This window comes from Myotis brandtii, unplaced genomic scaffold (assembly GCF_000412655.1).
Source record: "Myotis brandtii unplaced genomic scaffold, ASM41265v1 scaffold182, whole genome shotgun sequence".
Taxonomy (NCBI): Eukaryota; Metazoa; Chordata; class Mammalia; order Chiroptera; family Vespertilionidae; genus Myotis; species Myotis brandtii.
The window spans coordinates 3836971-3849666 of NW_005356751.1; the positions used below are offsets into that span (position 1 = coordinate 3836971).

At 38.4% G+C, this 12696-nt stretch overlaps 1 protein-coding gene across 5 annotated transcripts in view; it reads left to right on the plus strand.

The window, feature by feature from the left end:
• SECISBP2L (SECIS binding protein 2-like) overlaps positions 1 to 10903 on the plus strand; it is a 62912-nt gene extending 52009 nt beyond the window's left edge. For 4 of the 5 annotated variants that reach the window (XM_005863966.2, XM_014537827.1, XM_014537830.1 and 1 more), the window contains one exon: positions 6721 to 10903. In XM_005863966.2, coding sequence (XP_005864028.1) covers positions 6721 to 7403 — 683 coding nt within the window. In that variant the 3' untranslated portion in view covers positions 7404 to 10903. The remainder of the gene's footprint in view (positions 1 to 6720) is intronic. The other variant, XM_014537828.1, reaches the window with a different exon arrangement.
• The last annotated feature ends 1793 nt before the right edge of the window (positions 10904 to 12696 follow it).

Genomic DNA, 12696 nt, shown 5'->3' on the forward strand with positions numbered 1-12696 from the left:
AAAATGAGGAGGGTTTTATCTGATCATCTATAAAATTCCATTCCAAGTGAAAATTCTGTGAACTAATGGTTGAATCCCAAGAATAGATTTAGAGCCTTACCCCTTTGTATGCCATAGACATCTATAATGCTTTAAAATCATTTTTTGTGAGAATTTTCAACTGAAAATATTCAAGAACACCCAAATTGTGAGTAATATATTTTTATAATATTCACTGCAAATTGATTTTTTAAATTCAAAATGTCGTGGCATGTGGGGATGGTTTCTGTTTTGGACACATAGCAGTTAACTGGTTAAAGTTAAGTGAAAGTAATCATAACAACTTTGAGAGCAAAGCATAAAGTATTCTCTCTGTTTCGGAAGCATCAGCAACAAACACAAAACCCACTAATGTGGCCTAAGAAGTTAGGATATTTGATTATTTCACAGTGTCATCACTGTCCTAGCTCTTCCCCTCCTGTTCTTTCATTCTCAGTCTGTGGCTTCCTCTTAAGCTTATCATCTCTTGTTTAAAAATAGCTGCTGTGGCTCTAGGCATCATAGCTGTAGTCAAAAGCAGGAGGCTCAGTCAGTGTGCTCCTTTTATCAGCGAAGAAAGATTTTCAGAAGACTTCCCCTTTTGTTTTATTTGGCTAGAGCTGATCATGTGATTACTTTTAGCTGCATGAAAGGGATACTTGGGCAAGAGAATATTTGGCAAAGGGGAATGGGATAACTGATGGTATAAAAACTATTTTAATTAAAATATTCAAGAACACCCAAATTGTGAGTAATATATTTTTATAATATTCACTGCAAATTGATTTTTTAAATTCAAAATGTCGTGGCATGTGGGGATGGTTTCTGTTTTGGACACATAGCAGTTAACTGGTTAAAGTTAAGTGAAAGTAATCATAACAACTTTGAGAGCAAAGCATAAAGTATTCTCTCTGTTTCGGAAGCATCAGCAACAAACACAAAACCCACTAATGTGGCCTAAGAAGTTAGGATATTTGATTATTTCACAGTGTCATCACTGTCCTAGCTCTTCCCCTCCTGTTCTTTCATTCTCAGTCTGTGGCTTCCTCTTAAGCTTATCATCTCTTGTTTAAAAATAGCTGCTGTGGCTCTAGGCATCATAGCTGTAGTCAAAAGCAGGAGGCTCAGTCAGTGTGCTCCTTTTATCAGCGAAGAAAGATTTTCAGAAGACTTCCCCTTTTGTTTTATTTGGCTAGAGCTGATCATGTGATTACTTTTAGCTGCATGAAAGGGATACTTGGGCAAGAGAATATTTGGCAAAGGGGAATGGGATAACTGATGGTATAAAAACTATTTTAATTCATCCCCTGGGAATGGGTTCAAGTACATCTCAAATTTAGTTCTGTTAACCAGAATGGCTAATGACTGTTGGGTAGAAAAAAGAATCTTCCATGTTATCCTGGTGCAATATTTCTAAAATGTTTTCTTTTGATTTCCATGGTTTAAAGTAAAAACAAATATGGGAAAGGATACTAATCACTGGGTGGAATAGAAAGGCTTCTGTGATAGTCCAGTCTTAGTGTCCTTTGTGCACACCTTATTTTCCTTGCTTATGTTTTTCTTACACCTGAGCTGAGTGTCAATTCTATCATACTTACATGAAACAAATAGTTTCAGACATAAATCCCAACTAAGCTGTAAGTTTTTTGAGAATGGGGACTTGGTACATAATGGGCAGTTGATATATAATAACTCACTTACTGAATTCTCACTATATGCTAGGCATTTTGTCAGCACTTTCCATTCATTAAGGTATTTAATCCTCTGAACAACCCTGTGAGATAAGAAATACTGTCCTGGAATTTTTTATTTTTATTTTATTTTTAAGAGAGAGGAAGGGAAAGTATATAGAGAGAGAAACAGAAATATCAAGGTGAAAGAAACATCAATCCGCTGCCTCCCGCATACGCTCTGACCAGGGATCGAACCCAAAACCTGGGTATGTGCCCTGACTAGGAATTGGACCTGCCACCTTTTGGTGTAGAACAATGCTCCAACCAACTGAGCCACACTGGCTAGGGCTGCACTGCAATTTATAGATGAGGAAGCTAAGACGAAGAGAGGTAAATAACTTGTTAAAGTAAGTCTGGTTCTGGAACCTGTACTATTAGCCACTGTGATGTGTATGTCCTGCCTGTTGAATGAATTCTCAGTAAGACCAAACAGTAAGTGTTCAGCAAGCAGTTATGAGGGAGGACAACCTCAATGTCTAGTCCATCCCTCCTGAGTTTCTTGCTCATCCTCTGCCACCACCCCTTCCTCTGCAGGCTCTTGAATTCATTTGTTTGTTCCTCTACTATAAAAAAACTATATAAGACAGACAGCTTCCTTGTGTGTGCTGACTGAAGGGATAAATACACACACTTTATCCTCTGGCAAACCCACTAGTGACTTGAAAGTGTTTAAAAAGATAATTTCAAAAAGAACCAGTAAACAGAAACAGAAAAGCATAGAAGGGGTTAAAAGGCAAAGAAGAGCTTTATTGAATAAGTTCTGCTAAAATAAACAGTTTTTAAGCAGGGTAGAGTTGGATCAGTACTATTTCCAGGTTTGTTGGAATCTTTGATCCTTCCTTTAACTTGCTTCTTCAAAAGGGGATGCCTGTCTGTTCTGTTCTGGCTTTAGATTGCCTGCATTCAGCACTCCTTCGCTCCCCCACCACCATCCTCCAATCAGATCTCTTCTGGCAGCACTTTTACACCTGCTGTGTTTCCTCTGTTGTGTTCATGTGTTTGTATGCTCATCAGTTATTGATCAACCTTCACTTATTACTTTAAAGTGGGAGAGAGCCTAGGGAGGCCCTGTGGATATGTGATCTCAATAGCTCTTTGATCATTGTGACAAGACACTTGATGGCTAATTGCAGAGTTCCTTGTCTCTGCTTCCAGATCTATCTCCCTTTGCTTTTCAAAGGTGGCTCTCAGCTCACCTACTTAGTAGGTGAATGCCCAAGACTAAGTCTTCAGAGAGGTCAGCTCTGTTCCATCTACTGACCTCTTTCCTTTTTCCTATTCCTTGACTCATTCATTGTCATGGGGGAGATAGGACTTTTCCAAGACCCCAAGTGAATTATTGTAGTACTTTTGAAGGAGAAAAAAATTGTTGGAAGGAAATGTAAATATGCAACTGAAGTTTTAAAAAATGTTATGCCTTGCCCTGGCCGGTTTGTCTCACTGGATAGAGCGTCGGCCTGGGGACTGAAGAGTCCCGGGTTCGATTCCGGTCAAGGGCATGTACCTTGGTTGCGGGCACATCCCCAGTGGGGAGTGTGCAGGAGGCAGCTGATCGATGCTTCTCTCTCATCGATGTTTCTGGCTCTCTATCCCTCTCCCTTCCTCTCTGTAAAAAATCAATGAAATGTATTTTTTTTAAATGTTATGCCTTTTTAAAGTTTGTTTTTGCATAAAGTATACAAGAAAATTTTTATTTAATAGGGTTATCCCCCTCAGCACTTACTATATGCCAACCATAGGGACACACAGAGATGAGCAGGAGTGGGAATGAGAAGGGAGGGAGGGGTAAACAGCAAGCACAAAACAAGTGCTTTGAACTATAGATGCAAAAAGTATTGTTGGAATTCAGGTTATAACTGACTGTCTTTCTTAGGAGAATCAGGAAAGGCTTCACAAAGGATCTGACATTTTAGATGGTTATCAAGGAGGAGGGAGGAGGAATCTGAAAGGTAAAGGAGGAAACACATCTCATACAGAAAGAACAGCTTATGCAAAGCAAGGAATTGTAAATAGAGTATGACTTCTGGGAGCAGTGAAAAATCAGTGTGATCCTGAGGGTGGAATGCATGGCTGGGGGTTAGAATGAATGGGACCAGAAAGATAGATAAGGGTCACACATGAAAGGCTTGACTACAGCAAGCTAAGGAGTTTGGATTACCAGGATAATAGAAGGCCCATTAAACATTGATGTGATCAATTCACAAAACCAATTGGGAAGATATTACTGATGTACAGCTAGGTAAAGAAGGCGTAAGCTGAGGCAGTAGTGACCAAGTTGAGTAGTTTTTGAGTTAGAAGTGACATGGTACAGTTATGAATTCAGTGGAATAAAGGCATGTCATAAGGGAGAAAGATAGGATGAAGGATTACTATAAGATTTCTTCTGCTTTGAGACCATGAAAAAGATAATGTTACTAACTGAGAATGAGACTATAAGAAGAGGAGAAGGAGGAGTTGTTTTTCATGAGGTAGGAGTGAGAGTGGAAGGACCTGTTTTATACTTTGAAGGAGCTGCAGAAAAGGATGTTCCAAACCATGTACCCTGATTTCAAGTACTGAAAATATGGTCTATATTATACAGTTGATAGGTGACAATCAAGTTGAATATATTAATACTAGAGGCCCGGTGCACGAATTCATGCCCTTGTGGGGTTCCTCAGCCTTGCCTGCAGGGATCAGGCTGAAACCAGCTCTCCAACATACCCTGAGGGATCTTGGATTGCAAGAGGGCACAGGCCAGGCCGAGGGACCCCACTGGTGCACAATTGGGGCCGGGGAGGGACCATAGGAGGGCTCCGGGGCGTGTCCGGCCCTTCTCGCCCAGTCCCGATCAGTCGAATCCCAGCAGCAAGATAACCTACCAGTTGGAGCATCTGCCCCCTGGTGGTCAGTGCATGTCATAGCAACTGGTCAAATGGTCGAACAGTCAAACCATCGGACACTCAGCATATTAGGCTTTTATTATATAGAATAAACAGTCTTGCTTTATCATTATAGCTTGATCGTTATACCTTTAAAATGTATAGCAGCTATAATGCAGATAGAAGGGGATTTTTATTTTTAAGAAACCCACAAAAATAAGTGGAACTACATCAAACTAAAAATCTGCAGACAGAACAAAGGAAACCAACCACCTACTGAATGGGAGAAAATACTTGCAAATCATATGTCTAATAAAGGATTAATATTCTTAAAATATCAAGAACTCAGTAGTAAAAAAAAAACACACCACAATCCAATGAAAAAATGGGTAGAGGAACTGAATATATATTTTTCTAAAGAAGATATACAAGTGGTCAGCAAGCGCATGAGAAGATGCTCAACATCTCTAATCATCAGGAAAATGCAAATCAAAGCCACAGTGAGAGATCACTTCACACTTGTTAGAATGGCTGTTTTCAAAAAGACCAAAAAAAAAAAAAAAATGATGTCAGTGCAAAGGGAATCCTTGTGTACTCTTTGTGGAAATGTAAATTGGTAAAGCCACTATGGAAAACAGTATGGAGGTTCTTCAAAATATTAAAGATAGAACTGTCATATCCAGCAATTTCACTTCTGGGGTAATTATCCAAAGAAAATGAAAACATTAACTCAAAAAGATATATGCAACCCCATGTTCATTGCAGCGTTACTTACATAGCCAAGATAAGGAAACAACCTAAGTGCCCATCATTGGATGAATGGGTAAAGGAGATGTGGTATATTTATACAATGGAATATTCAGCCATATATAAGAATGAAAGCTTGTTATTGGCAACAACATGGATGGGCCTTGAGGGCATAATACTAAGTGAAATAAGTCAGACGGAAAAAGATAAATACTGTATGCTCTCACTTATATGTGGAATCTAAAAAAATAAATACAAACACCAAGCTCATAGATACAGAGAACAGATTGGAGGTTGCCAGAGAAATGGGTTGAGGGTTGGCAAAATGTATAAAGGCGGTCCACAGACACAGATTTCCAGGTATAAAATAAGTCATGGGGATATAATTTATAGCATGGTGACTATAGTTAATAATACTGTATTGCATATTTGAAAGTTGCTAAGAGAGATTTTAAAAGCCCTCATCACAAGAAAAACAATTTTTTAAGTATTTACGGTGATGAATGTTAACTAGACTTACTGTGGTGATCATTTTACAGTCTATACAAACATTAAATTGTAATGTTGTACACCTGAAACTAATATGTTATATGTCAGTTATACTTCAGTAATAAAAAGATAAAATGAAAAAATATAAACTGGGAAATAAAAGAAAATAAAGAGGTAGGAGAGCTGTCCTTTTATCTTCTGATTCCTAGTACATTTTTAGCTCCAAACTGACATCATTAGAAATAATCTAGATTTATCACCACTGTATTAGACATAATAATGCTTTTTTTTTTGGTTCTCAAAGTCACTTGGTAAGCCAAGCCCTGTATATTATAAAACAGATTTTCACACATGTTAGAAATACATGGGTGGCTTCTTTGCTTATAAATGGAAACCCTAGTCCCATTATAGGCCAAAAGACAGCTCTTAGGTAACTTGCTAAGGGAGCATGGTAAAACCAGTCAAATCAGAACTATTTCTGCTGGACATCTTGGCTCTACCATCTATGACTTGTGGATTCTTGAGCCTAGTACACTTCAAGGCCAAAATAAAGTTGGGCAATTTATTGATTTTCATGAATACATGAATATTATATATGAGCATCAGTGAGATCCTGTTGGTATAAGATCTTTTGCATTCTCAAGCATTAATATACTTATTTTTACCTCCTTGTTTTTTATCTTAAATGCACATTTTTGAGAATTGTTTTCTCTTTATAACATTTAAACTAGTACTAGAACAATCTAAGTTTTTCATTTTTCCAATCAGGTAGTGAGCCAGTAAATTTCTGTAGTTTGTTCTTCCCTCTTTTATGGGTTGCATAATTCTGAAACATTCTTCTGGTTTTTAAAAAATCTGTTTGATATTTGCAGAAACAAATTGGAGAAACATGGTGGAAACTTCAGATGGACTGGAAACATCAGAAAATGAGAGAGAGGTTTCCTGTAGACACAGCACATCTGAAAAATCCAGTAAACTTCCATTTGACACAGCCCCTGTTGGTAAGCAGCCATCTTTAGTGGCCACAGGCAGTACTACCTCAGCTGCAAACCCTGGGAAATCAGCAGTGAGTGAGAAAGAGGAAGTGAAGCCGGATGACCTGGAATGGGCCTCACAGCAGAGTACCGAGACCGGCTCTCTGGATGGGAGTTGCCGGGATATTTTGAATTCCTCCATCACCAGCACCACCAGCACTCTTGTACCTGGCATGCTTGAAGAAGAGGAGGATGAAGAAGAGGAGGAGGAGGAGGATTATACCCATGAACCCATATCTGTAGAAGTACAGCTCAATAGTAGAATTGAGTCTTGGGTCTCTGAGACCCAGAGAACAATGGAAACTCTTCAGCTTGGGAAAACCCTTAATGGTTCTGAGGAAGACAATGCAGAGCAAAGTGGGGAAGAGGAAGCAGAGGTGCCTGAGGTGCTGGAGCCAGGGATGGACAGTGAGGCCTGGACTGCTGACCACCAAGCAAGCTCGGAGCAGCAGAAGCCCAGCAGCTGCAGCTCTCTGAACAACGAGCACTCCGATTCTAATTATACACCCCCAGACATCTAGCTCAGGAAATGTCGCTTCTCTCTCCAACCGTGTAAGGGTTACAGCCATTATCTTTTATGCTTCATCTCAACATTTTGCACTGTCCAATATTTAATATATGTATTTAATTCCTGACAGAAATATTTTTGTAGCTGTCTTTTACTTGTTGTGATCTATAGCTTAGCTTTTAATTAGCATCTAAGTGTCTTTCTAAGAACTGTGTGGCAAATTCAGAATTGTTTCAGCTTATTTTGTTATAGAAAATACTGATTTAAAAAAGAACAAGACCGAGTTTTGAAGAAAATAAATTTAAAATATTTATTGAGAGTCATTTGGAAAGTTAAAGATCAAGATTTTAAGGATAGGAGCAGTTATCAATGTTTGCTTCAAGACTACCCTTCTTTCACTCTAACCTGTCTGGCCAAAATATTTGGGCTTCTTCAAAAAAGACAGTAGAATTAGAAAACTTTAAAAAAAAAAGAAGCTGAGCATAAGTTAGTTCCCAACATGTTTTGTGTTAAGAATTGATGCAACTTTTTTTGGTCCACAAATGCTCGTTTCAGAAGTTACTGATCATAATAACCGATCGAAGTTGGGATGGGCTAACACAGCCTCCAGTATGTGGGTTGGCACGATTAGAGTTGGCCTCATATAGGAAAATGATGGATGTTGTATTTAATTGTGAAAAGTTACCCATGATAGGACCTTCCAGGTTCTGTCTCAGATTTGCTGCTTACCTCAGGAATGCCTTTGTACATACTCATATTTACATAAAGTTAGGCAAATTTTGATATTGAATAACTGATTGTATGACTGCAGCTCTTAATTGGTAATGATTCAGAAACAGTCTTATACTGGTGTATTCTTCTGCATGCTTCTGATTCAGGACTCTAACTTTGAGATAGGGATTTGATGGGGTATCCAAATTTGTCCTGAGTAAGAAACCATTTCATCTTTTTTGAAATATATGTATTTTGCCTCTAGCCTCAAGCACTTGCCATGTAACACTAACCATAGTTACTGATAAGAGGTCAGGGAAAGGAACTTTACATAACTTAGTACGTATATCCTGATAATCAACGCTTGGAAGAGGAAGTTTTGAAGAAAAGAGCAAGTTGTTCTAATTGTGCTGAAACTATCAGATGATTTAGAGTATGCAGCTATACACAGGTATTAATACTTGATCATTATTATTTATCCCTGCCCTTCTCTAGGAATGTGTATACCTGCTGGGAGAAATACTGAGCTAAATGTTTTATTTGCTAGTCAGTCACCACCTGGTAATGGTGACCTTGACAAGTTTATGTAATGGTGGGAGAATTACAAATTACCTATTTTCTGTCTTCCCTCCAACCCACCCCCAACTGACCAACAGGCGCACAGACACCCCATCTTTACGCTTACAAGCTCCCAAAAGCAGGCACAGAACTAAGGAGGGAGGGGTATTTTCCCTGCCCTGGTTTTATAGGGTGGGCTTTGCCTCACAGAGGCAGGAGGAGAGAATTGGGCGATTCTTTACTGAACTCATTGGGACTACTGTGCTAGTTTTGATGTTTTATAACGCTGGCATTTAATTACTGGAGAGATCAGAGTCTTGATTGATGACTTAGTATTTATGAATTGTGAAAGTTGAAGAGCGTTGCTATGTAGAAAATGTCGGTCAGTCAACTTTATTAGTGTGCTAAAAGGGGATGTTATTCTATCGTCCTGTCTAAACTTCTCCAGAATAGACTCCTTAAGCACAAAGTATCCAGTACTTAAAGGAACACAACATGTAAGGAATGAAGCCTCTGAAATAAAATCATGGATTTGTATGTGGCAGATCTTACTGTCCCTACACACTTGGAAGTGTTAGGTGGTTTAAAGAAATGATAGAGTTTTTGAACTACTGACAATCTTAAAAAAGCTTTTCATACTTTTTAATGGTGTAAATTTCTTTTGTTCAGTGTCAGTGATTCAGTAACTCTTGATCAAGGTAAGGGCTTGTCAAAGGTTTCTTATATTTTATATCTCTTCTGAATGAGAATTCTCATTTTAGATTTTTTGACATTTGTATCAAAAGAGAGGTTGAGGAAATCTTTGGAACACTCATAACTTTTCATTTTGCTGTAGACGTTAGACGTGTTTAATTCCTTGTCTGATAGACGCTCCTGCACGTGCAGCATCTTCTGCCAGCAAACCCCAGGGACCACAGCCTTTTTTATATGACACAGGTCACCTCTAGCGGACAGCCCACATTTATTAAAGGAAATGTTATGTTGAACGTATGCTAAATAAATGTTAATAATGTCTTTATAATTTGTTTCCTTTAGATAAATTCTGGGATGTGTACATTATATACAGGAGGAGGTGTGAAAATTAAGGAAGTGGGTTTTTTATGGATCTGGGGTGAGTGCCTCTTTGGAGACCTTGAGTAAGGGTTTATCATCACAAGAAATAAAAAAGTGATTTTTTTTTCTTAGTGTACAGAGGTGGTTTTACTGGCAACAATTAACATTAGATTTCTACTTCAATTTGTAAGTATCTGAATTACAATATGAATTGCACTCCCAAAACTAGATTTCTGCTTCAGTAGGTTTGTTTACTGTGAAGATTACTTCTCAAAAGACAAATGTTCATATTAGCTTAAGTTTTGGTTTAAATATATTTGTAAATGATGTAATATATTTCTTTTGACTAAACATGGGAAAAATAATCTGTTATACATTGAAAAGTTTTTAAAGGCTTTGACTGGAGGTCATTTTTGCAGAGATGGTATTTTATATGCTTCCAGTATTTGGAAAAGAATTAGTCAAAAGGAATTTACATAGTTTAAATATTGAGAAATTAATATCCAAATAATGTACTTGTCTGATTTCTTAATAAACTGGGGGAGGTGGGGAGGGTGGTAATTGTAATGTGCAAATGAGTAGTGAACTCTACATTCATTTTTCTTCTCTTTAACATAAAACTTAAATCTCAACACATCGTTACTTTAATACATGTATAAATAAGTGTTACTGTTTGTAAAGCTGCTGTTTGCTTAAAAAACCTGTCATTTAAGTATTTTCTGTGTGTTGTGCCAACAGGTTAGAACATTAACTTATCCATTTAAAAACTTTATCTTTTTTTAACTTAAAATTTTTTTCTGGGAAATAATTTATTTATAGGCATCTTCTCCCTCCCTCTTCCAACCTTTATACACATCACAGAATCAACCAAACTGTTTGCCTGATCTGAAATCTGAATCCTAATCATAAATTTTAAACTTGGTTGGCACATCACACTTTAAAAGTATTTGTATTGTTTTGTAATTTAATTTCTAAAGATATCACATGAATTTATAATTTAATGTCTTAATTGTAATGCTCTAATTAAAAACTAGCAAAATTAGTATGAATCATAACAAAAGGGTTGTTAGTTCTTTTGCTGTATGAAGGATAATTGTTATATCACATTATAGGGGTAATAACAGCTTTTTTGCACTATGTAAATACTAGTGAAGATTCTTCTGTAACTAATAAAATTATTATTGAAATGCAGTCTATCATTTCAGAATAGATACTTAAGAAATTCATGACTTCCTGATGGGTTTGCCAAAGAAAGTTGTAAAACCTGCAGAAAGGTGTCATTTGTAAAAACCTCCACTTGGGATGGCAGAGCCTAGGCATCTAGCCAGTGACCATCTGGTGTTAGAAGACTCCTCCTAAGCCTTTCCCAATATTCACTCATTATTCCTCACAACAGCCCTTAGCAGAAATACTGTTTCTCATTTTTTAGATGTAACAGTCATGGAGGCGTTAAGTATCTTACCTAAGGTCCCACAGGTAAATATTAGAACTGGGACTCAAACGCAGTCCATGGCAAAGCCCGTGCTGTTACTGACTGCTTTGTTGTGTCACAGAATGTGCACACCAAACAGTGCTTTCCCCACTGCATCGAGTATCTCCGGGAGTGTGAGATGTGCCAGGCTGAACTGAGTGCCTCACTCTCTGAGCCTCACCTAATCACTCTCGAAAGTAGCCCCAGACCTTGTCACTGTGTCACAATGAAACGTAGGGAATCAGAAAAGAACAGACTCATCTATCAGAAAATAGTAGGGTCACTAATGTTCATCATGAGAAGAAATTAAAGGCAGGATGCCTCAGTTGTATCAGAATATTTCCCCCCTTTTTTTGACCAACGTTTCTACCACTTAAAAGTTCCTTTTCTGACAGTGGTCATTTTTTCTTCTAACTGACCAGAAGAGGGTGTGCATGGCACCTGAAAATGGTCAAAGGCAGTTCCTATGTAATATTTATTAATCATTTGTTTTAATGGGGAGAATGGGAAGAGAAGTAATCCTGAACTACGGGCTTTGCTGTAGCTGGTGCATAGCTCTGAAGTCTAAGCTGAGAACTCAGGAACCATACCCATAAGTATGCCATTTTAGAAAGATCACACCGTCAAAAGACATTTAGATCATGTGTTAAGTAGTTCAGTTCAATTTGAAATTTATAAATTATTTTAGCAATATCTTAGCTTGAGTTGGGTTCTGATGTCCTTGGATTCTTCTGACATGTATGAAATATGACACCTGGCTTATTACAGAATAGGTATTAACGGCAGCCTGTGGCTGGCAGGGCCCAAAGCATGCTCTGCTGGAGCTCCCACTGTGCGGGACTTGGAAAAGGGGAATGTTTCCATTCTGGACTAGTCTCAATCCATGTATTTCTCTCCACTCCGCTCCCCCCATCTTTTTGACACTGAGTTAATTATTTGGCAGTCCTGTGGCAAGTAAAGAGACATTTACTCTTGCAGAAATGGGTTGAGTAACTGCATGACTGTAACCTGGCTACCGGTATCCAAGGTTCTAGTGTGGAAGCAGAGGGTTGGAGCAAGTAAGGTATTGAGTTGCATGTAATTTGGAGCTACCAGCCGAGCTTGATGGTCTTTATCCAGTGAATCGGTGAGCCGTGGTTTGGAGCCTCAACTGGTATAGTTTTCTGTGGAGGGAATGAGTGTTTCATCTCAGAAACCTCCGGCTTGGCCATGGCCTTGAGTTACCCAGAAGGACAGGTAAGAACCCTTGCCTTCCTATGGTGGAATTCTGATTTGAGGCAGTGTGTGTGCACTCTTACCTGCTAGGGGAAGAGGGACGTGAGGTGTGCACAGATTCCCCAGGTTGTCTTTGCTTTTCACTTTTCTCTGTTTACCTGAGTTAGAGCACTTTCCGTTGCTTTGCAAACCTTCAGCATGAGAATGGAATAATGAATTAAAATTAAAGCAGTTGCCCGGCCAGTGTGACTCACGGTTGAACGTCAACCTAGGAACCAGGAGATCACGGTTTTTTGGG